We start from the raw sequence: 24,752 nt of genomic DNA, 5'->3' as shown, positions 1-24,752 counted from the left end.
TTTTCTGCCTGTAGTAGTGCTTACTCGGGAGCCCAGAAGCCTTTATGACCTGTCCCATCCTTGCTGAAAATTCTGCTCTCCCAGATATGTGGGTGCAATGCCTCACATAATCATTCCACAAGTGGGCACAGCCATTCTTTCTGAGCTATTTGAATGAGTCTTCCTGTAATAAATGCTTCAAATTGATCCCAGTCAAAGAGGAAAAAGGGTAAAAACAAACAAACAAATGAAACAACTGTAAAAGTAAACTGTATTATTGTAAGGCTTAGAAAACAGATAGGCAAATGTTTCATTATCAGTAGGTCAGAAAGTTCAAAGGGATGATTATTACTTAAATCCAAACATCATTTTTCCTATAATCAGTTATATAAATGACCATTTCCTAGCTATGCTTAGGCATTTTGGCTGTAGAAGGCACAGGAGCAACAGTATGAACAGTTATTTGGACAGAAGCAAAGATGATATATGGGGAGAAGGAGAAGAGTGGGGGCTCAGAGGTCCGTAGTGAGTAACTGGACAATATGTGCAAATTCTTCCATTTAAAATTTTGTGATTCCTATTCTCAGAGTTTTGGTTTTGTTTCTGTTTTGCCTTTTGGCTGACTATTCAATAAAATATATCAAGGGACAAACCTATAGGCTCTGAATGTTTCTGAGATGTAGACCTGCTTGTGAACACTCAGAAAACACGTGCCAGGGTCTTTTCAGTCTTCAGTCTATGCCACAGCAGCTCTTTGCCTGAGGTCTGTGGAGGCATTGCTGTGTCTGTATTGTGTGTGTTGTCTGTTCATATTGATGGGGTGTGAATACTCAGGTGCTCGCTCTGTAGGGGAACTCTCCATGTTTAGTGTTTAGGGATGCCTACAGGGTTTCTCAGCTTTAAGGGCTTTAAGTGCACGTGATGATGGGGAGTGCAAACCCCCCGTCTTCTGTCAGGCAGTGATGATGCTGGTCTTGTTCCACAGATATTTGTGAAGCGCATGTCTCCACAGACTGTTTGCTTGCCTCATCCAAATCCACAGATGTTTTGAGTCAAGTGGTTGATTTAGATCATGAAGGAAAGACAAATTTCTAGTAAGATAACTGATGTTTTTAATAGGATTTATGTGTGGACTTGCTGTAAGAGGAGAGAAGAGTAAGCAGCGTTCCCTAGGATGTATAGTTGAATTACGAGTTGGTTTCCCATGCATGCTTTTCCTTTGAGGCACAGTTATGACTCTGCAACCAAAGGAATTGAAATGGCAACATAAGCCAATTGAAAAGATGTATGCCTCCCAGCTGCTCCATTTATGGCAGCTTACAGAGCTCTTCAAGCTCAGGCTTACAGAGCTGAAACTCTCATAAAAGGTCTGATGCTCAGGGTCATTGGGTCATTGTGACCGTATCAACTCACATAGCAGAAATATCTCAGCCGCCTTCTCACAGAACTGCACTAAGTGAGGGTGGCTGTTGTTTTGTCCCTCCAGGAAAGAGATCCTGCATCTCCCCGCTGGCCTAGCCTACGGCTGCTGCTCCTATGTGGGGAAAAAAGGTCTCCTGTCAAATCTTACTATCCTGAAGATATTTGTGGGAATGTTTGGACCTCATCTGTCTTTCTTCTTGGTGTTCCAGAATTCCAGCTTAATCCAGGAATCAAAAAAATTTTTTTTCCCCCTAAATCCAATACCTCTGAGTTGAAGCTTGCCGGAGAAGATCACTTCTGTTCAGAGGCGCTTTGTGAGCTGTTGTAGAGATGGTAGAGAAATCCAGAGGCACAGCTGTCACTGCAGAGAGGCTCCCAAGCAGATAGGATGTTCTGCAAGGCCATGAATCTGGTGCCTCTCAGGTCTGAGGACCTTGCACCAGGGTTATGCCAGCACTGAGGTTGCAGCAAACACCAGCAGAACTGGTGTTGTCTGGGGGAGCCGTCCAGTGGCTGATTGTTTTGAAGGGTTTTAAGACCTCACACTGGGCATCTCTTAGGATGTGAGGAATGGTTGGGGTAAGCCCCAGGGTGAATGAATTCACACTGTCCTTTAAGATGCAAAGCTCATGTTTGCTCGCTTCCTTCCCACATTCCTCTGAGTCCTCTGAGACCTTCTACGAGAAGAAAATAAAATGACCCTGTGCATATTCCATTTCACGTAAGTATTTGTAGAGCTTAAGAAATAGCTTTTATAAGCATGTCCCCCATGTTTGTGCAATTGTGGGTGTAAATGTTGATGTAGGTTACGTGTCATGCAGGCCCCTATAGCTGAGAATTAATCTTTCGCTCCATTTATTTTACTGACAGATATCCAGAGCTGGTGATGAAAACTTTTGACATTTTAAGAGCTTAATTCCTTCACTGACTGATTCAGAGTAAAAACAGCATTATTTTCCACCAGTGGATTATCGGGATTGCATTTCTGATACAGCTGTTCACTGGGCACTCTGCAGAAACTGAGTTCAAAAGTGTTCATTTACCTGTCTGCAAGTGCTCCTTTAATAAGATGTTACTGCTTACAGCTTCTCCAAGTAGTTTGCTGGCTTTTATGTGATGCACTTTGCAAACTAATAAGATTCCTGGTGCTTGTGCAGGTCCCCATTCTGCTCCCATATCTGTGCCATAGCACGGAGGCTGGTGGGGAGGCATACAGCAAGGCATTATTTGATGTATTCTCCAATAAAAAGAATGCCAACTGTATAAAAAAAATCATCTCTGCAGCACTGAGACCAATAGACTAGATGGTACTAACAGACCAAATCCTGCGCTGTGCAGGACATCAGTTACATCAGTTATTCTATTTTCTGTTCTCAAGGTAGCAGCTTCAGTCAATTTCTGCTTAAAATTCAAAATTTCTTGTGCTTCTGAAGATCTTTTTCCTTTTCTCTCTCCCTCTCTCTTTTCTCAACAGCCTCTTGAGCTTACACGAAAAGTGCTCCGAGATAAGCAAAACAAGAAGAATTCAGGTCAGCCTGTTCCAGTATTTCCATCCTGGGTATATGAGAGACCTGCACTTATTGGTGACTTCTTAACTGGCACCAGTTTAAGCACTGACACAATGGTACCTATAGGTATGTGATACACAGGGAAAGTTACCTTAACGTATTATGTTCCATTCAGAAGTGCCATGATGAAATTCAGATTTCATCACACTCAGGATGAAAGTGGTCTAAAAGCAAAACATGACTCCTTGGACTCTGCAGATGAAGACCGGGGTTCCAAAAAAAACAAAACAAAAGCAAACAAACAAACAACAAAACCAACAACAACAAACTTACTTCCTTCAGTGCTTCTCCTGTGCTGAATTCCATCCCCATTGTTAAACCACACAATGTAATCTGTTTTGTGTTTTCCCAGTCCTTTTTCTCGAGTCATAGCTTCCATAACTATTCTCAGCTGTATCTGTAGTTGTACCTGTCAAAGGAGCCATCATTAATCCATCCAGTTCAATCTCCTCTCCAGTAAAACTATAAAAAACTGCCCGATTTGCTCTTGTTTCTAGCCAGAGCTGCAAGGGACCAATCTTACCCTATTGTGTTACAGCTTTAAGCAGAGTTGTGTATAGAACTCCTGTAGGAAACCTGTAGTTTTGTAGGAAACCTGTAGTTTCTTTCTTATGTGAATTTGGACTGTGTGGAACATGACAAGAGTAGGCTTATTCCTGGAGGTTCCCCTAAATAATGATACATAAATAAATCCACCATTGTGTTTCTGCTGTGTCCTCTTGGGACGTTCTTTAAGGGTATGTTCCCAGCAAGCTCAGAACCATTTGTTTTGTCAAAGTTTGGAAAAGGCCAGTATGTTTTTGCTGCACACAGATCTTTCTCTGAGATGCTGATTTGAATAGCAGGGCTGAGTGTTTCCCTGTTGTCAAATGGTTCTTTTAGCTGCATGGGAGTTTTAAGCATGCCTGATGCATACATTTTACATGCTTTTATTTGAGTCTTTTGAATCATATGACTGAGACTCTGTCATATCTTCAGTTAAATGTTTTTTTTTCCAGGGATTAACAAATTGTGTAGTGCCCAGTAATCACTGATGAGTGACTGTCAAATGACTGTCAAATGCTGCACCAGCACATACAGTCCTACAAACTGAGAGGGACTGTTAGCTAGTTTCATGAGATAAGGTTTGCCATAGTGAGTGCTGTAGCCACTCTGATCTGGTCCTCCAATATACTATATCACATTTCAAGTTGAGTCCTTTATCCTTCTTTGTGGGTTGTAGTTGATTGCACCATTCAGAGACCCTGCAACTTCTGGTTCACCTGCAGCTTTTGCTGAGTTAGCATTTATTTTTGTCTGTATTTAAACTGTATATTTGAATGTTTCAATGAAGGGAAGTAGGGGGAGTTGTCAGCAAGACTAGAACTCCTCAGATCCAGTATAACTGAGCCCATTTCAGTGAAAGGATCGGCAGTGCAAGTGATGTTTTTGTGGTCACAGATGTCAGATGTATAGCCTTGTCTGCCTGGTTTACTTTGAGTATAAATGACCAAAGGATTCTTTTTGCCTGGAAAGCAAGGTAGAAGATTTTGGAGCTGACCCTAATTCTGTTATATTTCTTTGTATCTTTGTTCAGCTTTGGCTGATCTTTGTTCTCTTTGTATGGTAGTATGTCTTCTTTTAAGCTTCAGGTCTTCAGTCAAAATGATATGAATGAAATGGCATGATCTGATTGTGTGCTTTTTTTGTCTTCCTTTTGAAAACAGGTACTTTGCCATTAGCCTCTCAGGAATCTGTGATTGTGGAGGACTTGCTATATGTTTTGATTGGTGTGGATGGAAGATACATCACAGCACAGACTCTTGTAGGCAGGCAGAACCGAACATTTTCGGTTGATCCAAACTTGGACTTGTCCATCAAAGAGCTGGTGACCAGGATTCTTCCTGTAGCAGCAAGTTACTCTGCTATCACCAGGTACAGAACTGACATTTCCTCTCGAAGGAGGATGTTCTCCTTTGAGCATTAAGATGTAGAATATAGTCTGTCATTTTGCAGATTGTGACTTCCAAGCTAAATTTAAACCTTTGGGGGTATGAAATAAGAATGACACCTTATTTGAAATGGTTTTGACTGCATTTCTTTTTTTCTGACTTTTTCCTCTGTGCTGTGTATTCACTTTTACATTCACCTCACCTTTGCTGTATCCAAACACTGTCTTGGTGCATTCAGACAAAGGAAAAATGGGTTGTGTTGTTTTATTATGGCTTGTCTCTTCCTGCTTTGCTATGGATTTCTCTTTGTTTCCTGTCTTTTGATCTCCTCTGGGCATCCAGGACTAAAACAACCTTTCTGTCTGCTGCTGAGCGGGAGACACAGCCTACTGCTGCTTAATTTCTGGTAGCTACCTTAATAATGGTTGAAAGGCTTTAGGATAAGGTACAGCTCACTGACAGCAGACGTTTGTAGGGTGGATGTCTGTGTTTGATTTGATGTCCCTAAAAGATCAGAAAAGAGAAAGAAACTCTTTAAGGAAACAATTTATCTAGTCTCTTTTACACAACTCCTTGATGTGACTTGTATTTGGAAGCATCTTTCTTTGTCCACTAACTGTGCTGGGTCTGGCTGGGATGGAGTTAACATTCCCTGAAGCAGCCCACACAGTGCTGTGCTCTGCACATGTAGCTAGAACAGTACTGGTATCACACCAGTGTTTTGTCCATTGCTGAGCACTACTGGCACCACATCAGGACTCCCTCCAACCCCCCCCCCCCCCGCCCCGGAGCCAGCAGGCTCTGGGTTGGCAAGAGGTGGGGAAAAGACATACTAGCACAGCTGACCTAAACCAGCTGAAGGGATATTCCATACCATACGGTATCACACTCAGTAATAAAAGATGGGAAAGGGGAAGGGGTGCTCTCGTTGTGAAAATGTCAGTCCTCCCAAACAACTGCTACACTTATTGAGGTCCTGCTTCTCAGGATGTGGCTGAACATTGCTCGTTGATGGGAAGTAGTGAGTAATTTCTTTTCTCTCTGTGTGCTTCTGTGCAGCCTTTGCTTGTTTTTTTTTTTTTTTTTTTCCATCTTCCTTTTCCCTTTAATTAAATCTTCTTTACCTCAGCCCGTGAGTTTTGTTTTTTTTTTTTTTTCTTTCCAGTATACTTTCTTCCCTCTTCTTCTTGAGGACAGGAGGTGAGAGAGCAGTTGTGGTGGAGTTTGGCTGCCCACCTGAGTAAAACCACCACACTAACATATATGAAGCTGTCTATGTCTGATGAGGTGAATTCCTGCTGTGGCATGGAGAGTCAGAAGCTAGCAACAATGTTTTCCCCAGTGTCTGGGTCCATGATACTGCTTCCTTTTGAGATCTTTTCCTGTCTTCTAATCTGTTTCTTATATAAAGGCAGTCACCTTGAAAATGGTGGCTCTCACTTTTTATAGTGGTTTTACTCTAAATTCTAGATCCCCTGCAGTTTGAGAGGAAACATTTTCCCATAGCATTCTGTACTAAGAAACTTGGTGATGAGAAGTAAAGAGGGGGACACAGAGCAAATGTGAAACATGAAACTCCAGATGAAGACTGGTATGCTTTGCAACACATGGTCTGTTCATGTTTGTATAGCCTTCTGAAGTTAAAGTGCTTGAAAATGATGGAAATTGCCTTGTCTACCCAGGAGTTTCCATTTTGCATTTTGCAGGTTTATAGAGGAGAAGTCTTCCTTTGAGTATGGACAGGTAAATCACGCTCTGGCTGCTGCTATGCGTACTCTGATCAAGGAATACATGATACTAATTACACAGCTGGAACATCTTCAGAGACAGGGACTTCTGTCACTGCAGAAACTCTGGTTTTATATCCAGCCCACAATGAGGACTCTAGAGATTCTTGCTTCACTTGGTAAGTTTCAAAAAATACAGTAATTGTTTTGACAGATGCATGACAGTGGTTTCTGAGAACTGTACATAGTAACAATACAGACATGGCATGTATCATTATGTTAAGAGGCACTGCATCAGCAGTAGCCATCTGCTGCACCACATATGGTGGAAAGGCAGAACAGGCCCTCTCTGGATACCTCAGAATTACACTAGTGTGCTGAGTGATGAGGCACAGTTGCAACCCATTTGAGAACATATATTGCTTGCACATCTCACAGGAATACTGCCAGGCAGATAATCCTTCCTATAGGAAAGAATTGCAGCACTTTCATTAATAGCATTTTAATACTTTCAATTTCTTACTTCATTGTATTGTTTCCTCAATAATTTTGATTAAATTAAACTCTCTGGAATGAGAATACTTTCATATTTCTGTCTACTAAGCCCAGAGGCTTTATCTGGACATAAAAATCTGTTTTACATAGAATCTGAAGTTGGATTATCCTTCCCGGTATTCATGTTTCCTGAAATTTTTAGGTTTCTGGAACACAACAATTAGCCATCTACATTAAGGTTTACTTCAATCAAAAATTCATGACAGTACTGTATTCCACTTCCTCTGTCCCTTACATCCCTTTTGCTGTGCAAAGTATAAATTTTACTACAAGCTTACCCAAAATCAGGTGTTCCAAGCTGTATGTGTGACTAGCTCAGTGTTACGTTGGAGAATGGATGTACTTTTGAGATTAGAGGTTTGACAAGCAAGTCACTGAAGTGTAGGATTCTTTCTTTAGTGTCTGGAAAGAAAGATCTCTGTATATGCTTCAGCACAGAAGCCTTTCGAACTTTGAGCCATCAGATGCTTTGTGTCTGCCTGAGTTCAGTTCTCCTTGTTTGGAGAACTGCTTTTCATTATTGCTTGTTTGTAAGATGGATTATTTGGGATTTTACTTCAGTGTGTTTCAGGCTATAGGCTTTTGGTTGCATGGTGGAATAGCCTTGCATCTTCACAAATGTATAGGAGGAGTCTACTGCTGACTAGGAGAACTGTTGATGTCAGCTAATCAACTAATAAAGTCATTAAGTTGGTCAGCATAGCTTGTGCAGATAATTTGTGTATTTAAATAAAGAGCCTTGTGTCTCACACACCTATATTTTTTAATTTTAGCTACTTCTGTGGATAAGGGTGAGTGTATGGGAGGATCAACCCTGAGCTTACTCCATGATAAGACTTTCAACTACACGGGAGACAGCCAGGCCCAGGAACTGTGTCTGTATTTAACCAAGGCAGCCAGTGTGCCTTATTTTGAAATTCTGGAAAAGTGGATATATCGAGGCATCATTAATGATCCATACAGGTAAAGAACAGCTAAGGAATGAAAATGAAATCAAAAAGTTAAGAAATATTGTTTCGGTCTTTGTGGTTTTTACATTTTCTAGTGTACTTGTCCCTCTGTTTTATAGAGTCTGGATAGCATAAGTGCCCAGACCGAGCAGCAGTTGGTACACAAGGCAACATTGCCTGGAAGGGGAGCTACTGGAGTGTGTTTAACTACATTTCCTATTTGATTCAGTAGTTAAACAATCAGGGGCATGCTCACTTGTTTTATAGCACGATAGTTCAAATGTGTAATCCAGTCAAATTCCACCTTACCATGCTTGTCCCACTGGAATTGTTCTCCGTCCATATCCACATCCCCTTCAGGACAGGGGTGAACCCTGTTCTCATAAAGCGCAAGTGTGCTAACTCACTGAATCTGTGTTAATGTAGTCCACTAATATGATCATCTGATATGAGTTAACAACACTCTCTAAAGTTTCTTGTCTTGTAGAATCATTTAAAGCATTTTTCTGTTCTTAATAGTTTATGCAACACTCCTGTTGCATACGGAAGTGTTTTAATTTCTTCACACATTTTCAGAATCCTAACAGGGGAGAAACTAAAATACATGTAGCTAAAAAGAAAGCCTTCCTGATAGTGAGAAAGCAAAGGTCAGCTTTCTCACCTGTACACTAACAGCCAAATAACATTTAGGCTTGGTTTCTGAGCCCTGTAAAATTCTGTATCTGTGATAATTGATTGCAGATTAATGCAAACACTCCACAAAATGCTTCTCTTACTACAAATACAGACTAATGTCAGTTCTCAGTTGGAATGTATCTTCATGAGACCTTGTTTCTGATAGATTATATTACCAGTTTACAGGTCAAAACAAGTAATCCTCATTGTACCACTTCCTGCTTCTAAACATCTCCTTTAAATGTTCAGTGAGTTCATGGTGGAGGAACACGAGTTGCAGAAGGAGAAGATTCAGGAAGACTATAATGACAAGTATTGGGATCAAAGATATACTGTTGTACAGCAACAGATTCCATCATTCTTACAGAAAATGGCTGACAAAATACTAAGCACAGGTCGGTAAAGATATGTTTCTGATATAAGAGAAATCTAAGATGACCATCGCCATTCTTTACATAAAGATTAAATAAATGTCATCACATTTTGCCAGTTCATGGGGTTATCCAGCTGCAACTTCTCGGAGGAAAAGAGGAAATTAGAAGGAACTCCAAATCATGTAAATAAAAAAATGTTTGAAGGAGTACAGCAGAAAGAGGAGCTTTCTGTCTTACTCCTCTGTTACGTGGGTACAGTTTTCTAGCAGCTAGCTACATGGCTGAGGTTTGGACACACAGACTCTTAGTTCGGGCACTTGAAGGAAGCATGCCACCCAATGGTTACCATTGTTCCCTGCCATAAGTACAAACTCCTCAAAATACAAAAGTACAACACCAGATTTTCAAAGTTTTTTGGCTGTCTGCAAAGGTGTTTTACCACCACTGGAAAACCAAAAACTGTTCTGAATCACCTTAAACATGGTATTAGTAGCCTAATTTAAATTCTGTATCATCTTTTGAAAGGCATTTAAATCCTTTCCAGCTTTCTGTAGAACTTAATATAAACATTTCACAATGTATCTTCTGCTTCATGATAGTGATTTGGAAGCTTCTTTCTTGGAGGCAGATACAATGTTGTGAATATTGGTAATTCTTTCTCTTTTAATCCAGGGAAATACTTGAATGTTGTGCGAGAATGTGGACGTGATGTTACCTGCCCTGTGGCTAAAGAGGTCATCTATACTTTAAAAGAGCGAGCGTATGTGGAACAAATAGAGAAAGCATACAACTATGCTAGCAAAGTTCTTCTGGATTTCCTAATGGAGGAGAAAGAGCTGGTGGCTCACCTGAGGTTTGATTTATTTTCTTAAATGTATGTTAAATAGATTGTTTCTGATAATGAAAATAAGGTTTTAAAGTTAGTTCTATTTTCTTGGAATATTACTATTGTATTAGCTCTGTTCCTGTTAGAAATGTTGACCTTAAAAAAAAAAAAAAAAGTTGTTTTTTTTTTCCCAAAAATAATAAAAAATGGTGTAAAATCACAGAAATATTGGGTGCGAAAGACTTCTAGGGGTCTCTAGTCCAACTTCCTCCTTGAAGGCTACCACCAAAACTAGGTCAGGGTGGCATTGGCTTTGTCTAGCCCAATGCTGACGCACAGCCCCATGCCCCGTGTGTAACCACAGTATGTTAAGACTGTGCTAGTCCCATTTTCACTCTGAAAATGGCAGTGATCGTGTGTGATCTTTGGCCAGATGCTAGCTCTTCTGTGAGCTGTTTCCGGGCTCCTGGCCCACTGCAGTTGATTCTCCCTCATGCCATGTAATAATTGAAGTTAATGCATCATACTATAGCAGAAGTCAACACAAGTACATGGAATACTTCAAAAGTCAGCACAGATACTTGGTCAGGAGATTTCAGGATTCTACTGAGTTAGCAACTGCCTCTTGGATAGATCTGGACTCTGTGGAGGCTGGGTTGTTTTTCAGGAGAGCAGCAATATGATCCTTTGCGTAGCAGTGTAGTGCATACCTTTTTTCTTAATGTGCATTTTTACAGGAAAAAAAGAACAGCAGCAACCCTGATATGAGTGCACAAAAGCATGCTGACTGAGGTGATGGGATGGAGGGGAACGTGAATAAAAGACTAGCTTTCAAATGGGTTATTTATATCAGTGCATTCTGTAAACAAGTAAAAAAGTTTGTTTTTTAAAAATGTAATCAATTATCCTTATTTTCCTGAGCAGATCTATAAAACACTATTTCCTAATGGATCAAGGGGACTTTTTTGTTCACTTTATGGATCTCACAGAAGAGGAGCTTAAGAAGCCTGTAGATGACATCATAACTACTAGGCTAGAAGCTTTGCTTGAATTAGCCTTGCGAATGAGCACAGCCAACACAGATCCTTTCAAGGACGATTTAAAGGTAAGAATGTACATAAGCAGAAGATAACTGAATCTGAGCAGAAGGCCTGCTATTGGGAAAATCAGCATGCCTGTAAGAAGCTGCTGAAAGTGCAGTCAATGAAAACAGAATTAATGCCTATATTTCTGCAGACCTTCTCTCAGTTCAGTCCTGTTTCATCCACATTAGCAATGGGAAACACTTGTCCTGTGCAAGGGGGCACATTTTCTTGGCTGATGCCCAAACACAGAGAAGGTGCTTTTGGTGGCATCAGGATGAGATGGGAGCAGTAGCACGTTTCATGCTTGTTCTCAGCTTGGATGCCCGCTCTGGAGTCCAAGGAAATATCTAATTAGATGTCCTGACATATAATGATTACTACATCTTAGGTGAAAGTCAAGAGCTTCTGCTGTAGTATTTTACAGAATGTGAATTGGCACAGAAGCCGCACTTGGGGAATGTGGAATCTGAATTGACCTGATAGAGGCCGAGGGCAAGGTAGAACTATTGGCATAGTAGCATGTTATATGGTGATGGTCAAACACTACAGTGACACTCTCTGCTGTCTGCTGTAGCACTGTCCAGATCAGACTATTTACCGTTGTATTCTAGGTTGATCTGATGACTTGAGAGCAACTTGGATAAAATGCAGTTGTTCTGCCACATAGCTCTTGCTACGCAATAGTTGTGAGTACCCTATTGACTTCACTTTTTTCCTGTTCCTTCTTTATAGATTGATTTAATGCCCCATGACCTCATTACGCAGCTCTTGAGGGTGTTGGCCATAGAAACAAAACAGGAAAAGGCCGTTATTAGTGCAGATCCCACAGAGCTCACTCTCAGCGGGCTGGAAGCATTTTCTTTTGACTACATCGTTAAATGGCCTCTGTCCCTTATTATAAACAGGTAAAGTATTCATCCACTGGAGGAAAAAAGGCAGAAATTTCTGTATGGGGTTAAAACACATTTGCAAACAGCAAAATACTGCCAAGTCAATGTCTTTAAAGTGATGTTAAAAATCAACCAGTAGAAAATGCTATGGGATTGCTGAGCTCCACTTACAGACTATGGAATATCGTGTGACAGTACAGCTCCAACAGACTATGCCAAAGACGTACTTGGAAAGTCAAGGTTCCATTTTAAATGGAATCTCAGCCTGGTCCATGGTCATCTTGTGACCAGTTTCCCAGTGTTCTTTTGTCCACAGCTTTTTGAAGAATCTCCACGAGAAGATCTTCATTTGAAAGTGAACTCTCACTAGAAGGTTTCCATGTTTCCAGTCAAACATTTCTTAGGTGTAGAGGGGCAGAAAAAAAAGTCCTTTCTGGTAGCCCTGGTTACAAACTAGAAGGATACAGTCTGTTGCTAGAATTACTGTATAAACCATTTTGCATTTAATTGAATTAGGAGGAACCAAATGTTTAATTTTTTTCTGCAATGTGTCTCCTGTTCTCCTGGAGGAACACTGGCAGACATGCTACTGTGAGCCATGGCAAATGGGACAGGCAGTGTTATGTGAAAAGGGTGACAGATGTTGATTGCTAAATGCCAGTAATTAGCTTATCCCCTCATTTCTCCTTTAAAAAAATCAGTTGACACAGCGGGACTTTCCTAATGACATGATGCTTTAGAAATTGTGTCTCTTTCTCTCAAATCGAGCATATTAACTTTGATGGTAACTATAGAGTGAAAATACTATGTGATGCAGGTTCACAAACTGTGTCGACTGGACCTCTGTAGACACCTACATGGAAGTGTCTGAATGCAAACCTGAATCCAGTCCCAGATACTATAAATAAGCATCCCCATCTGTTTCTAGCAGTGCATTGCTGGCACAGTATTGCTGCCTGTAGCTTGGTTACAGTTTTTCTTCATCTTTTTGAAGAATCCTGGTGAATTGTTTTGGCAGTTGTTGCAGTCTTAATGTATCGGGTATAAAACTACAGGCTTTTAGCCCTCCATACCAGTAGGTATGTGAGTGACCTTTCTACAGGTGGCTCAATGGAACTGGAAAAGGAGTCTCTACCTTGTGGCAGGAAGTATGGAGGAGGGTCTCCTTGGAGAGGAATTCTTTGGGATGATTACAAATGTAATTTTTTACTTTGATTTGAATTATTTCAGTGCAGATCTGTGTGTATCTGAAGGCGTAAGAAACATATTGTGTTCCTTTGAGCAGCTTCAGCCTTCATAGCTTACTTTGTCTGTCAATCAGAAAAGGGCTTAATCTGAATGGTTTTCTCCTTTCTTTCCAGGAAAGCTCTGACAAGATACCAGATGCTTTTCAGACACATGTTCTATTGCAAACATGTAGAAAGACAATTGTGCAACGTTTGGATCAGCAATAAGACAGCCAAGCAGTTCTCCCTACATTCAGCTAAGTGGTATGGCCTTTTTTCCTACTGGGTCAGTTGTGAAGCTTTGGTTTTCCTTGTTTCCATGTTAGTCAGGTATGCTATGACATGAATCAGATCACTTTGACAGGAAACAGATCATTACAAATTTCTGACAGGCTAAGAGAGGTCAGAATATAACATTTTAGGTTTCAGTTGAAAGTGTCTGCTCAATAATCTTTGCGCTGCTTGACTTGTTCCTCTTTTTTGACAAAAAGTTTAGGAAAGGAAGCCAATGATCTTTAGGGTTGGCTCATTATATACCAAGCAGTTACAGCAGAGTACGTTTGTGGACATCGTCTTGCTCGCTACTTTAGCATCAGCAAGATTAGATAAGGCCCCAGTAGTTTAAAAGCAGCTTCTTCTTCACTTCTAGCTAGGCCACTATGCAAGACTTGTGACCTTCACATAGCTTGGCAAATGTTTGGGATTTTGGTGTCATACCAAGTGAATAAGGTAAAATTGGTGAGGTGTTTTCCTAGAAAATGATTCAACCTTGTTCCATCTGTGAGGGTAGATTTTAGTCTTTGGAGCTGCACACCAAGTGAAGGGGACGCCTGTTTGGAGCATGAGAGAGGTGCCAGCACTGCAAGGCAATCCCTTCTGCCTTGCCAGTGGCACTTCCCTGTCACAAGGTGACCTCAGCCAACATGACTGTAGCTCTGGTTCCTCTGTAATTGTAGAGGAGGTTAGTGGAAGAGACCTGTGGAGGTCTCTAGTACAACGCCCTGTTTACAATGTGACTGTCACCAGCAGTGGACAGGTCATTGTGGCTGAAAACCCCTAGGGTGGGTATCCCTCACCTCTCTGGTGGCCTGTCCCACTTTAGTGAAGTCAGTTCTTAGTTTGGCATCACAGTGTCTGTGTAAATTAACATTGAAAGAACCTGTATATAATCCCGCCATTCTGCCATAGCCTGCAAAGGTGAAATTGCATTAAATGCCATTGGTGGCAGGTGATTTGATTAAATTTAATATTTTTAAGTATTCATTTAACAAGCAAGCATTTATAGGCTAGAAAGAAACATGAGCCATTTATCTTGTTATATTTTACCCTGCTAACAAATGCATGCCTCACTAGATAGCTACACCAGTAAAATGGCTTTAATACTGTCCATTTATGGCTGAGTATGAGCAAATATTCAAATTAACTGTCCAGATTCAAAATTAAGGGAAAGACATTTAAATAAGTGGAAAACAGAGATGTTTTCCATTAACTTTATAATCACTGTCACACTGCAGCAGTGAATTTGCTAGGACAGAAATAGTTAGCTCTCTGCTTTGCTTGGTTGTGCAAGCTTAGTGATAGCTCTTCATGGCTTCTGGTAGTTCTAAGTTGTGTGGGTGTGATTTTTTTCTCCCTAGGTTTGCTGGTGCTTTCACACTGCGGCAGCGGATGCTGAATTTTGTACAGAATATCCAGTACTACATGATGTTTGAAGTGATGGAGCCAACGTGGCACATTCTTGAGAAGAACTTGAAACTGGTGAGTGTACATGCTTGAGAGAAGTACAAAGAAAATTCTTAAGTTACCAAAATTAATGTAGGGAAAAACTGCTTAATTTCGGTTACTGTAGGCCACTGTTCAGTATTTTATTGAAGACACTTTGTTGGGTGAACTATTGTTCTTATCACACTACAAACTCTGCTGCTGTTCTGCATAACCTTTCTGCTTTGTTAGTCATGAATCCCTTTCCTCTTGTGCATCCTCCTATCTGTTCCCAGCTCCCATACTCTTCATCCTGCTATGGAAAGTTGGTGTTCTACTGAACATCACTTTACACAGAGAAAAGAAATCTGTGGAAAAGGAAGAAGGATGCTGGGTACAAAGATCACAAGCAGGTCTAGGCATCGTCAGTTGATTCATTGAGGTACACAAGAAGTAACTCAACATGTCCTAGAGCATGTCTCAGAGGTCATTGTCAGAAGCAGGATGGTGGCCTAGAGCTTTGGTCCAGTGCAGCCCAGCTGTCCTGGTTTGTTTCACTTATGTTCTGTCCTGTAATAGGCTTCTAATATTGATGATGTCTTGAGCCATCATACGAGCTTCCTGGATAACTGCCTGAAGGACTGCATGCTAACCAATCCAGAGCTGCTGAAGATCTTCTCCAAGCTGATGTCTGTCTGTGTCATGTTCACAAACTGCATGCAGGTATGTATAGCCTCCCCATTTTTACCATGCTGGCATCAGTTGCTTTGGGTGCCAGGCAGCCCTGACAGTCCCTTCTTTCAACTCTTACCCCTCTGGTCATTGGTACATATGGAAGAGCCTCTCTTTCCCCCACCAACAGGCTTTATAAGCTTTGATGGCTCGGACTTTTCCTCCAAGTGATTTCTATAGCTTCTCCCTCTGCAAAATTGCCTTTATGCTCTTCTATTTCAGTACTGAGATCAGGTTCATATGAACCTCATTACCTCTCTTCATCCATTTCTGCAGCAGAATTAGAGGTGTAAGTTCTGCAGTTTTTAAGATGCTCTCTAGTTTTTAACACACTGTTGTAAGGACCCGTGAAGACTGTTCTCCTTAGGCAGATTCTAGCCAGCATGTCAGGGAGCCTTAAAACAAAACAAAAAAACAACCTTCCATTGGGTTAAGTCAGTTTTGTTTATTAACTTTGTAATTTTAATCTCAGAGAGTTAGCTTCCATTGGGATTAGCTAGCATCAGGGCTAGCAGGATTGAATCAACCTCATGGTTTGCAAAGTGGAAAAAATGGGAGCTCACTGTTTCTCCAAACCTCTGTCCTTCCAAGAGGTTCACCCAGAGCATGAAGCTGGATAATGAGATGGACCGGCTCACCTTAGAACATGGCACAATGCTGGGCCCACCAACAGAGGAGGAGCGTGCTGAAGAGACCACAAAGAAGAAGCTGACTAACAAGGTGGGACGCTGGGAGAATAGCTCAGCCTCTATCAATGCTGCCTGGGGCTGCAGCTTGGTCAGGGTGGCTTTCGTGCCTCCTGCAGATAGACCATTTGGTTTCTAGAGCACCACTGGTCCCAAAAGCAGAATCTTCACAGAATTGTGGGCATTTTTGAGGGCAGCATAGAGCACTGGTGCTCTCAAAGTCTGCTTTGAAGACCTTGTCTCCCACAGAATTCACTGCACTTGTTTTTAAGTTCTTAGCTGTGTTTTCAGATGTGCAGTGGATACATGCAGGCTTTCTGCAGCTCAAGAACTTTCCTATTTCCAGACTTGCATTTCATGACAGATAAGCCAAAAAGCTGTGAGTGTGACAGCCTTTCATATCCGGGGTGTTTGTGTTGTCTGTATTCTTGTCTGTTATTCCTGTTTGTGTTGTTTGTATTCCATGTCTAGAGGCATGCTTACTAAGGCATTTGTTTGGCATGCTCTGCTGTTAGCAGACTGCCTACTGTCCTGCTGAAAGCCCCTCTCTAGCACAGAGGCACTAGAGTCCATCACACTGCAAGGCAATGAGAGCACTCCAGAGGTTGCAGCCTGGCTTAGGTAACACTCCCCTTTCTTCTTACTGACTTTTCCTACTGCCTGAAAATAAGCAACAGCATGTATTTGAGGTTTACTCTACTAGGATCTACTCTGATGTTCTCCCTGATGGGCAGGACAAGGTTTTTAATTACCCAGGATCTTGCAACTGCTTTGGAGATCTTCTTTCAGTGCCTGAGTGACTGTTAAGTTTTATGGCAATATTTTTGAACAGGTTAGAAAAATGGAGGGAATGGTTTCATCTCCTTAGCAAGTGTGAATCAGCAAATGTGAGACTACTCATCCTTTGCTTTGGTAGCTTTTAGCAGAGCATGCTGACAACTTCCACCTGACATCTGGCTTCGAAGCAACAATCAACAAGTTTGATACTAATTTCTCTATGCATCTGCTTGACCTGTTGGACAAGTTGAGTGTTTACAGCACCAATGACTGTGAGCATAGCATGCTCAACATCATCTACAGGTGAGCCAGTAGTTTCCTCTCAGTAACTTTCCCTCCTGTGGTATTCAGATTCAGCCCAGAAGAAATGATTGATGTTTATGATTGTGCATCTCCTGCATTAGTGATAACACTGAAATCACAAGAAATGTTGCTTTGCTTTTCAACACATACATTTAAAAATAATCATTTGGATTATGTGATTTTTTTTTTTTTCTATTAATGTTGTAAATCTAATACAAACATTAGTTTTCATGGGGATTATCTCATTGAGTAGACGGATTTTTTCTTTAATGTGCTAGCTAATTCCTGAATGCAGCATAAATATTCCAAAATTAGAAAAACATGCAAGAGCTTAATCAGAAATGCCTATTTTGATAACAGCTTTTAATATTTATGGCTGGACTATGTTTTTTAAGAGTTAAACACTCATGAAACCGGTCAGCCTGCAGATTGGAAATGCTCAGCTGAGGCATGTGCATGACCACAGAATAAGAAGACAAACGTTTGTCAGGAGTTGGCATCTGTTAACTCAAAGACTTTCCATGGTGGAGTTGCATAAAAGAGCTCTTGGATACTGACTGCCTCACACCTCGCAAAGACTCTAATGGTTCAGTAATGCTTCTTGCAGACTGTTAGGCACTTAACAAACAAACAAAATTATTTTTTCCAGTATTGCACAGAGGAATAATTTTAAGAGGCTAGGAGTTTCAGGAACATATTATATTTAATATTTTTAAATAATTTAATATTTAATATTAATTATATTATTATAAAATATTTCAACACCAACTCTTCTGAAGTGCTTATTCTGTTTGTAAGCCTAACAGACACATTCATTCTTACACCTCTGTTGAGATGTGCCACACCTGAAATAAGAGAGTAAAGGCTTCAGGAAGATTTTTTTGATGCAGGTTGTTGTCTCTTCCTCATGCCATGGCTCTTGAAACTTTCCTTTGCCTTTTCTGGCCATATCTGATAGCCCCGTCCAGGATCGCTGGTACCTACGTGTTCAAATATTGCTTTGTGAAGTATTCCAGCAGGAGACTGGGCTTCCAGTTGTCCTTTACTTCTGAGAACTTCTTGATCAGCAACTACTGTACATTTACACGGCTCCCAGCCTCCTGTGTTGGCATCTGATACTATGCCTGAGATGTGGTCACACAGCTGAGACCAAGGTTGAAGAGTAAAATCTGTCATTCCTGTTACCACTTGTGGTTCCAGGAGTGAAATCTAGCCCACCAGCTCCCACACCACTGTAGAAAATTGTCATTTTCCCTGAATTCGTCATGTAAGGGAGGACATTTTATCATTTCCAGTACAAGCTCCAATGGACTGGCTTTTTTATGATGCTTCATCCAGGAGATCCTAATGGCAACTAACTCCATGATCCAGCCTCTTGAACATCATTGCAGGCAGCACTGGGCACAGCCAACACACTATTGAAGATCAAGTTGCCTGAATTGTTAATAGAAGAGCATCATGGCCCACAGTCCCTGAATCCTGTAAAGAACGTGTGGAGATCCTCCCATTGGTGGCCTCACCCAGCTCAGCCCAAGGCTGGAGGTGGTTCTCAGCTTACTCAGGAATTCAGAAGAATGTCAAGTGTTTGACCATTCTTTCCACCGTGGAACAGCAGATGTCCTGGAGCAGCCTTCCATCACATGTTATGCCAGAGATTATATTAATGTATTTTCTGGTGGTAGCTCAGGTGTTGCCCTCCTTCCAGTGCTGTTCCTAGCATAGCATCAGAGGTTCACCCCTTTTATCATTGTCTCTCCACCCTTCTCTCAACTGTTTATGCTTCCAGCAGGGTGATGGAAGCTGTATCTCTTGGTGATGCTGCACCATGGAGATTACCGGTGCATCCTGTTCAGCTGTGAGCCGCTGGTGTCCAGGCCAGGAGTCACCCTCCACCAGATTTCTTTGTGTTTTACAGACCACACGAGTGTTAGCTGTGTCAGAAGGTTAACTCCTGAGCTGTGGAGGCAGTTCTTTCAAGTAATGAGAACTTGTTTTTTAAGAGCACTTCCTGCTTCTGAAGAAAAGAGAAGTATGGTGATTCAGCAGGATGTGGGAAAACTTAGAATCATAGAACATCCTGAGTTGGAAGGGACCCTTAAGGATCATCAAGTCCAACCCTTGACACCGCACAGGTCTACCCAAAAGTTCAGACCATGTGACTAAGTGCACAGTCCAATCTCTTCTTAAATTCAGATCTCTTCTTAAATTCAGACAGGCTCAGTACAGTGACCACTTCCCTGGGGAGCCTGTTCAAGTGTGCAACCACCCTCTCTGTGAAGAACCCCCTCCTGATGTCAAGCCTAAATTTCCCCTGCCTCAGCTTAACCCTGTTCCTGCGGGTCCTGTCACTGGTGTTAATGGAGAAAAGGTCTCCTGCCTCTCGAAACCCCCTTACGAGGAAGTTGTAGACTGCGATGAGGTCTCCCCTCAGCCTCCTCTTCTCCAGGCTGAACAGGCCCAGTGACCTCAGCCGTTCTTCGTACGTCTTCCCCTCCAGGCCTTTCACCATCTTCGTAGCCCTCCTCTGGACACTCTCCAACAGTTTCATGTCCTTTTTATACTGTGGTGCCCAGAACTGCACACAGTACTCGAGGTGATTGTCTTGTTCTAGTCCTTCATATCGATTATTTAAGGGTAGATGAGAAGGTGAGGTGGGCAAAGAGAGGGCTCGCCTACCACCCCGAATAGGCACCTGCCTCCATTCCCCCCCTTGATCTAGGTCTCCTCCCGCTGCCTGGCAGGAGGAGGGAACCTCCGTCTTCTGCATAACAGGAGATGCCTGTGCTGTGGCAGGCTCGTGAGCCTGCCTCAGAGAGGGTAGAGTGCACCTCCACCAGTCAATTTCCATCTCTGATTCCCTGATGCTCCTGAGCTTGTTCACCTCCTCCCGGAGCTCCGCTACCTGGCTGAGCAGTTCTTCAACCTGGGCACACCTCCCACAGGCATACCCACCACTGCTGTCGGAGACCGACAGAAGGCTGGGGCACACTCTGCAGCCCAGGACCTGGACGGCTGCATGTTTCCCCGAGCCCTCCATCTGAGTAGCCACACTGGTGACCATGGCTGGAGATGCCGCACGAGATGCAGAGGCCACGGTTTTCTGCCTGGTTGATACCATAGTCAGGTTCTACGCAAGCAGGTTACAAGCACCAAAGGGAGAGGCAGCTGCAACAGAGAGACGATGGGCCCCCCGCTCGCCCTGCCCGCGCAAACTGCTGCGCCACGCCCTTCGACGCACCACGCCCTGTTTGCCTGTCCTGTTCGCCGCACTCCAGAACTACTCCAGAGCTACAGAACTCTTCCTTTTCAGTTTGCGTTGAGGATGGTGAGCTAAGCCACGACAGGCTGTTCTGAACAGAGTCTGAGGCCTTTGCCCTCAGGTACTTCCATGCCTCATTTCTGTTCAAGGGTTGCAGAGGAAATATTGGGTACTGGGTCTTTATGCTGTCAGGACTGTCACTGCTGTTAAGTCCCCCAGTTTGGACCATCTAGGATCATGTGAGCCCTCACCAAGATGTTGGACACAGATGGACCTTGAATTACAAAGCAGATGTCCCTATTTTCTCAACTGGAATTCTGTGTGTTAGCAGGCCATACAAGAGAATGTCTTTCTATTTCTACAGGCTGCTAGATAATGTTTTAAAAAGTGAAAATCCCATGGTGAATGCCCAGACTTGACATTTAGCTCTCATTCAGTCTGTAGAGATTATTGGATTGAGTCCTTGACTCTATGGCAACAGGAACCCAAGAAGCCAAATGGACATGGTTACCATCTAAAATACCATACTTGAGAGACAGAGGAGTTTATAAGAAATACTGGTCTTTTCTTTTTTAATTGATTATTTGTTAAAGATGATTGTCAAAATGTAAAATAGGTAATGGATACCTTTTATTCATAATTCTAATACTTTTATTAATCCTGAATAATATTTATTCGGTTTATAGTACCTGTACATTTTTACTGAGTAACCGAGGACCAACTGTCATATTTGTAGCATCAAAGAACAGGAGACAGAGATCTAGGGGGGTTTCTTCAAGCAGTGAAGCACACACATAATTCAGATTTTCAGTATGCTGAAGATGCTCAGGTGTCTTGGCTTCATCAACAACAGTGCTGGCAAGGAGCTGCCAGCTGCAGAAAATGCCCAAAGTTTCTCTTTCACTCTGCAGCAGTCAGAAGGAGAACTACAGCCTAAGGAACTGTCAGATGGGTGACTGACTGATTTCAAATACTCCGAAAACTTTACTCATCAAGTGTAGCTAGCATTCATCAAATATCTTTCCTTCACAAATTTGGAGTCAACAGCAATGACTGAGCTTAGAGTAAGACCAGTAGAACATATGAAGTGAGGGAGAAATACAGCAAATAAAAGTTCCAGCCACAGAACAAGAAACTGAAGTATATGCTGGGTTTGAGGAAGCACCAGGCAAATTCTTAAGAAAGTTATCAAAAATAATTTGATCGTAAAAACAGAGTTGAAATGGAAAAGGATGTAAATGAGTCCTGGCCTTACAAGCCCTTAGATTTGAGTCAAAATTTGGTAAATATGACTGCCTCAGTGTCGCATTTCCTTTTTATATCATTTAAAGGACAAAAGAGTTGTAAGCTTTTCAACCAGGAGAAAGCAACCAGTAAATTCCATCTGTTTAGGCTGCTTTCCACAGTCTCAAAAAATGTCAAGGAACACTTTGTTGGCATTTATGCAACGTTGTTAAGCAACATGAAACTCAAATATTGTGCCCATTCATTGAGTATTGGAACAACTTATTTGAGAAATGAACAGAGCAACTTTTGTGTGATTCACACTTTTCACTTGGTGTTCCTAGCACACACATTTTGAAGAGCCCCATGTGTGTTACGTGGCTTCATAGTGCAGAGAACAGCCTAAGGAAGGCCACAGCAGGAGTGGAGCTGGGTGTTTCTGTGGCATATGAGACACTTGGATTGTTAAGGACACAGTTTTATGATATTGCTGGTATTGTCTGTTTTATAGATATATTTAAATGTATCAGCGATACCTGTGACTTTGCCTCAGCAGCATTCAGCCATTTGTTTGCTTCAATCATTAATCTGTTTAAAACATAATTGTCTTAACAAAAAGATGGTGGTAATGGAAACTGCATTTCATAGTAGTTACAGTAGATAATTTGGTAGATTTCATGCTATACTCCTCATACAGGAGTTCAATGTTTAAGGAGATAATTTGGGAAGGAGAATGTACTGCGTGTCTTTTCACAGAATCACGGAATCATCTAGGTTGGAAGAGACCTCCAAGATCACCTAGTCCAACCTCTGACCTAACACTAACAAGTCCTAAATTTAGTCCTAAAAAAGTCCCATTTTCAGGACATAGCTACTGCTTTTGCAGTCAGGGTAATGGTGGGGATGAATTAAAGCCCAGCTTTCCTCAGATGACATGTAGGGTTGCTCCTTGGCCACTCAGTAAAATGCACGGCTTCCTCATACAGTTCTTGCAGGTGCCTGATGCCCATACCTGTCCTCTTGGTCTGTAGTGAGGGGCTTGCCCCAGCAGCATGCTTCAGCACACACAGAATCCTGCTGTGGCTGGGCAGCTGTTCCTGTTGGCTTCAGTGGCTCATTCCTCCAGAGCAGGGCACATGTCTCTGGTGCGTCACAGCACACGTGTGGCACAGGGCAGATGCTGAAATACACGGCTTTGGTTCAGACCCCTTCCTTTCAGCAAACTGCGTCCTGAAATTCATATGGCCTGTAAAACAGTCAATGTGTTTTGGGAACCCCTTGCTGCCTGCAAGCACCCTGACAAACGTGCTGCAGCACTTGTAAGCTCTCAGAGGCCCTGGGCAGCATATCCAGCTTGCTGCATGCCACTGTTTGGGGCAGGTGAGCAAGGAGGCTGATGAACTATCTGCCTTTTGTCTCTCAGGTTGGACTTCAATGGGTTCTACACAGAGCGTCTGGAGCACATGTCTGCTGAGCGGAGCCAGAAGGCAGCTCCCCTGCTTCCCCACACAGCCATAGCTGCCCAGTGAAGCCCTGCCACTGCAACTGCTGTATCTTCTGCACCAGCGGAGAACAGGACACTCAATCGCTTCCAGCCCTCTACACTCACTGTGAGCTGGAAACAAACCACAAGGGTTATCGCAGAGAGACAGGGGAATATATGATCTTCTGGATTGTATGTGTTGGGTTTTGCCTTCTGAGGCTTTTAAGTCCCTTTTTTTTAAAACTGCATTGTAAAATGATGTATTTGTGTGTTGTAAAATAAAAAAAAAAAAAAAAAATGAAAATTTTTTCTGTTAACAGCTGACATTGTAAATTAGTCTTTACATGACTAAATCCTGGTCAGTTCACAGAGGTCTGGCTTAGCTGCATGCAGCATTGTTTTGTGAAGACAGCCCAGCTGGATGGCTGCTGAAATGGAGCTGATCAGCTGCTCAAACTGATGAAGTGGGATTTGTAGCTGGTTAAAATATGTGATACTCAAATCATGTTGTCTTGAGTCCTTCACAGAAGCACTCAGTATCTGTGGGGTTGTGCAGGCATAAGAATTGCACAAGCCTGTTTGGGAGCAGGTATAGTAGTGGGCAATCATTGATCTCTACATTCAGGATCAGTTTAAACAGTACAACAAATAGCTGTGAAATGTTAACTTTTAAAGTTAACAAATAACTTCTAAGCACCTATCTGTGAGTAACCCCAAGATGTCCTGGTCACACCAGCACATGTACACACATGGCTCACTGTCCTAGGCAGAGGTGGTGATGCTGGTGGGGCAAAACAGAAGTGTTCCAGCAGCCTTCAGCTCCTGCTGTTTATATGCGGAGCTCTACACCCACCTTACACAGCTTTGTAGGCTGTCAGGCTGATTGCTGCTTTGCTTCAAAAGCCCCTTTAAAGCTCCCTGGGTTACTGTTTAATCCAGTTGTTGGTCATCTATCTTTTGAACACCCTCCAGTTTTTCCTTCATCCTGCTTCACATGCATATGCCATTTACACTCATATTCTTATAAGGTGTTGTCCTGGCCATTGGCCATGGGGAGAGCATGCAAGCTTCCTCCAGTGTCCCCAGAATGAGAACACACTGACAGGTAACTTCAGCTGCCCAAAAACTGTGACCCACAAGTGGCTATTTGCTTGACTGAGTGGCAATTTTGAAGGTTTGGGGGTATTCAGAGGGATCGTCCCTCTGAATACCTGGGGGGTTTGGGGGTATTCAGAGATACACCCTCTCCAAGGGCAGGCCAGGTTGGACATCCTGCTAGCACAGAGCAGGAGGCATCTGTATGTCTTCCCTCCACAAAGGGCTGCATAGCCTTCTTGTGCCAGGAGAGTGGCAAGGAACAACCGTCTGAATTCAGCAGC

At 42.3% G+C, this 24,752-nt stretch overlaps 1 protein-coding gene across 3 annotated transcripts in view; it reads left to right on the top strand.

The window, feature by feature from the left end:
• The window catches only part of TUBGCP2 (tubulin gamma complex component 2), a 28,472-nt gene extending 4,826 nt beyond the window's left edge, over positions 1–23,646 (top strand). For all 3 annotated transcript variants that reach the window (XM_082764588.1, XM_082764589.1, XM_082764590.1), the window contains exons 5-18: positions 2,876–3,035; positions 4,676–4,883; positions 6,607–6,806; positions 7,956–8,145; positions 9,057–9,202; positions 9,854–10,034; positions 10,932–11,112; positions 11,825–11,997; positions 13,344–13,472; positions 14,846–14,966; positions 15,489–15,632; positions 16,233–16,361; positions 17,244–17,407; positions 23,314–23,646. In XM_082764588.1, coding sequence (XP_082620714.1) covers positions 2,876–3,035; positions 4,676–4,883; positions 6,607–6,806; positions 7,956–8,145; positions 9,057–9,202; positions 9,854–10,034; positions 10,932–11,112; positions 11,825–11,997; positions 13,344–13,472; positions 14,846–14,966; positions 15,489–15,632; positions 16,233–16,361; positions 17,244–17,407; positions 23,314–23,419 — 2,232 coding nt within the window. In that variant the 3' untranslated portion in view covers positions 23,420–23,646. The remainder of the gene's footprint in view (positions 1–2,875; positions 3,036–4,675; positions 4,884–6,606; positions 6,807–7,955; positions 8,146–9,056; positions 9,203–9,853; positions 10,035–10,931; positions 11,113–11,824; positions 11,998–13,343; positions 13,473–14,845; positions 14,967–15,488; positions 15,633–16,232; positions 16,362–17,243; positions 17,408–23,313) is intronic.
• The last annotated feature ends 1,106 nt before the right edge of the window (positions 23,647–24,752 follow it).

The sequence above is a fragment of the Aythya marila genome (assembly GCF_965140915.1).
Source record: "Aythya marila genome assembly, chromosome: 7".
Taxonomy (NCBI): Eukaryota; Metazoa; Chordata; class Aves; order Anseriformes; family Anatidae; genus Aythya; species Aythya marila.
This window is presented reverse-complemented; position numbering and strand designations above follow the sequence as displayed.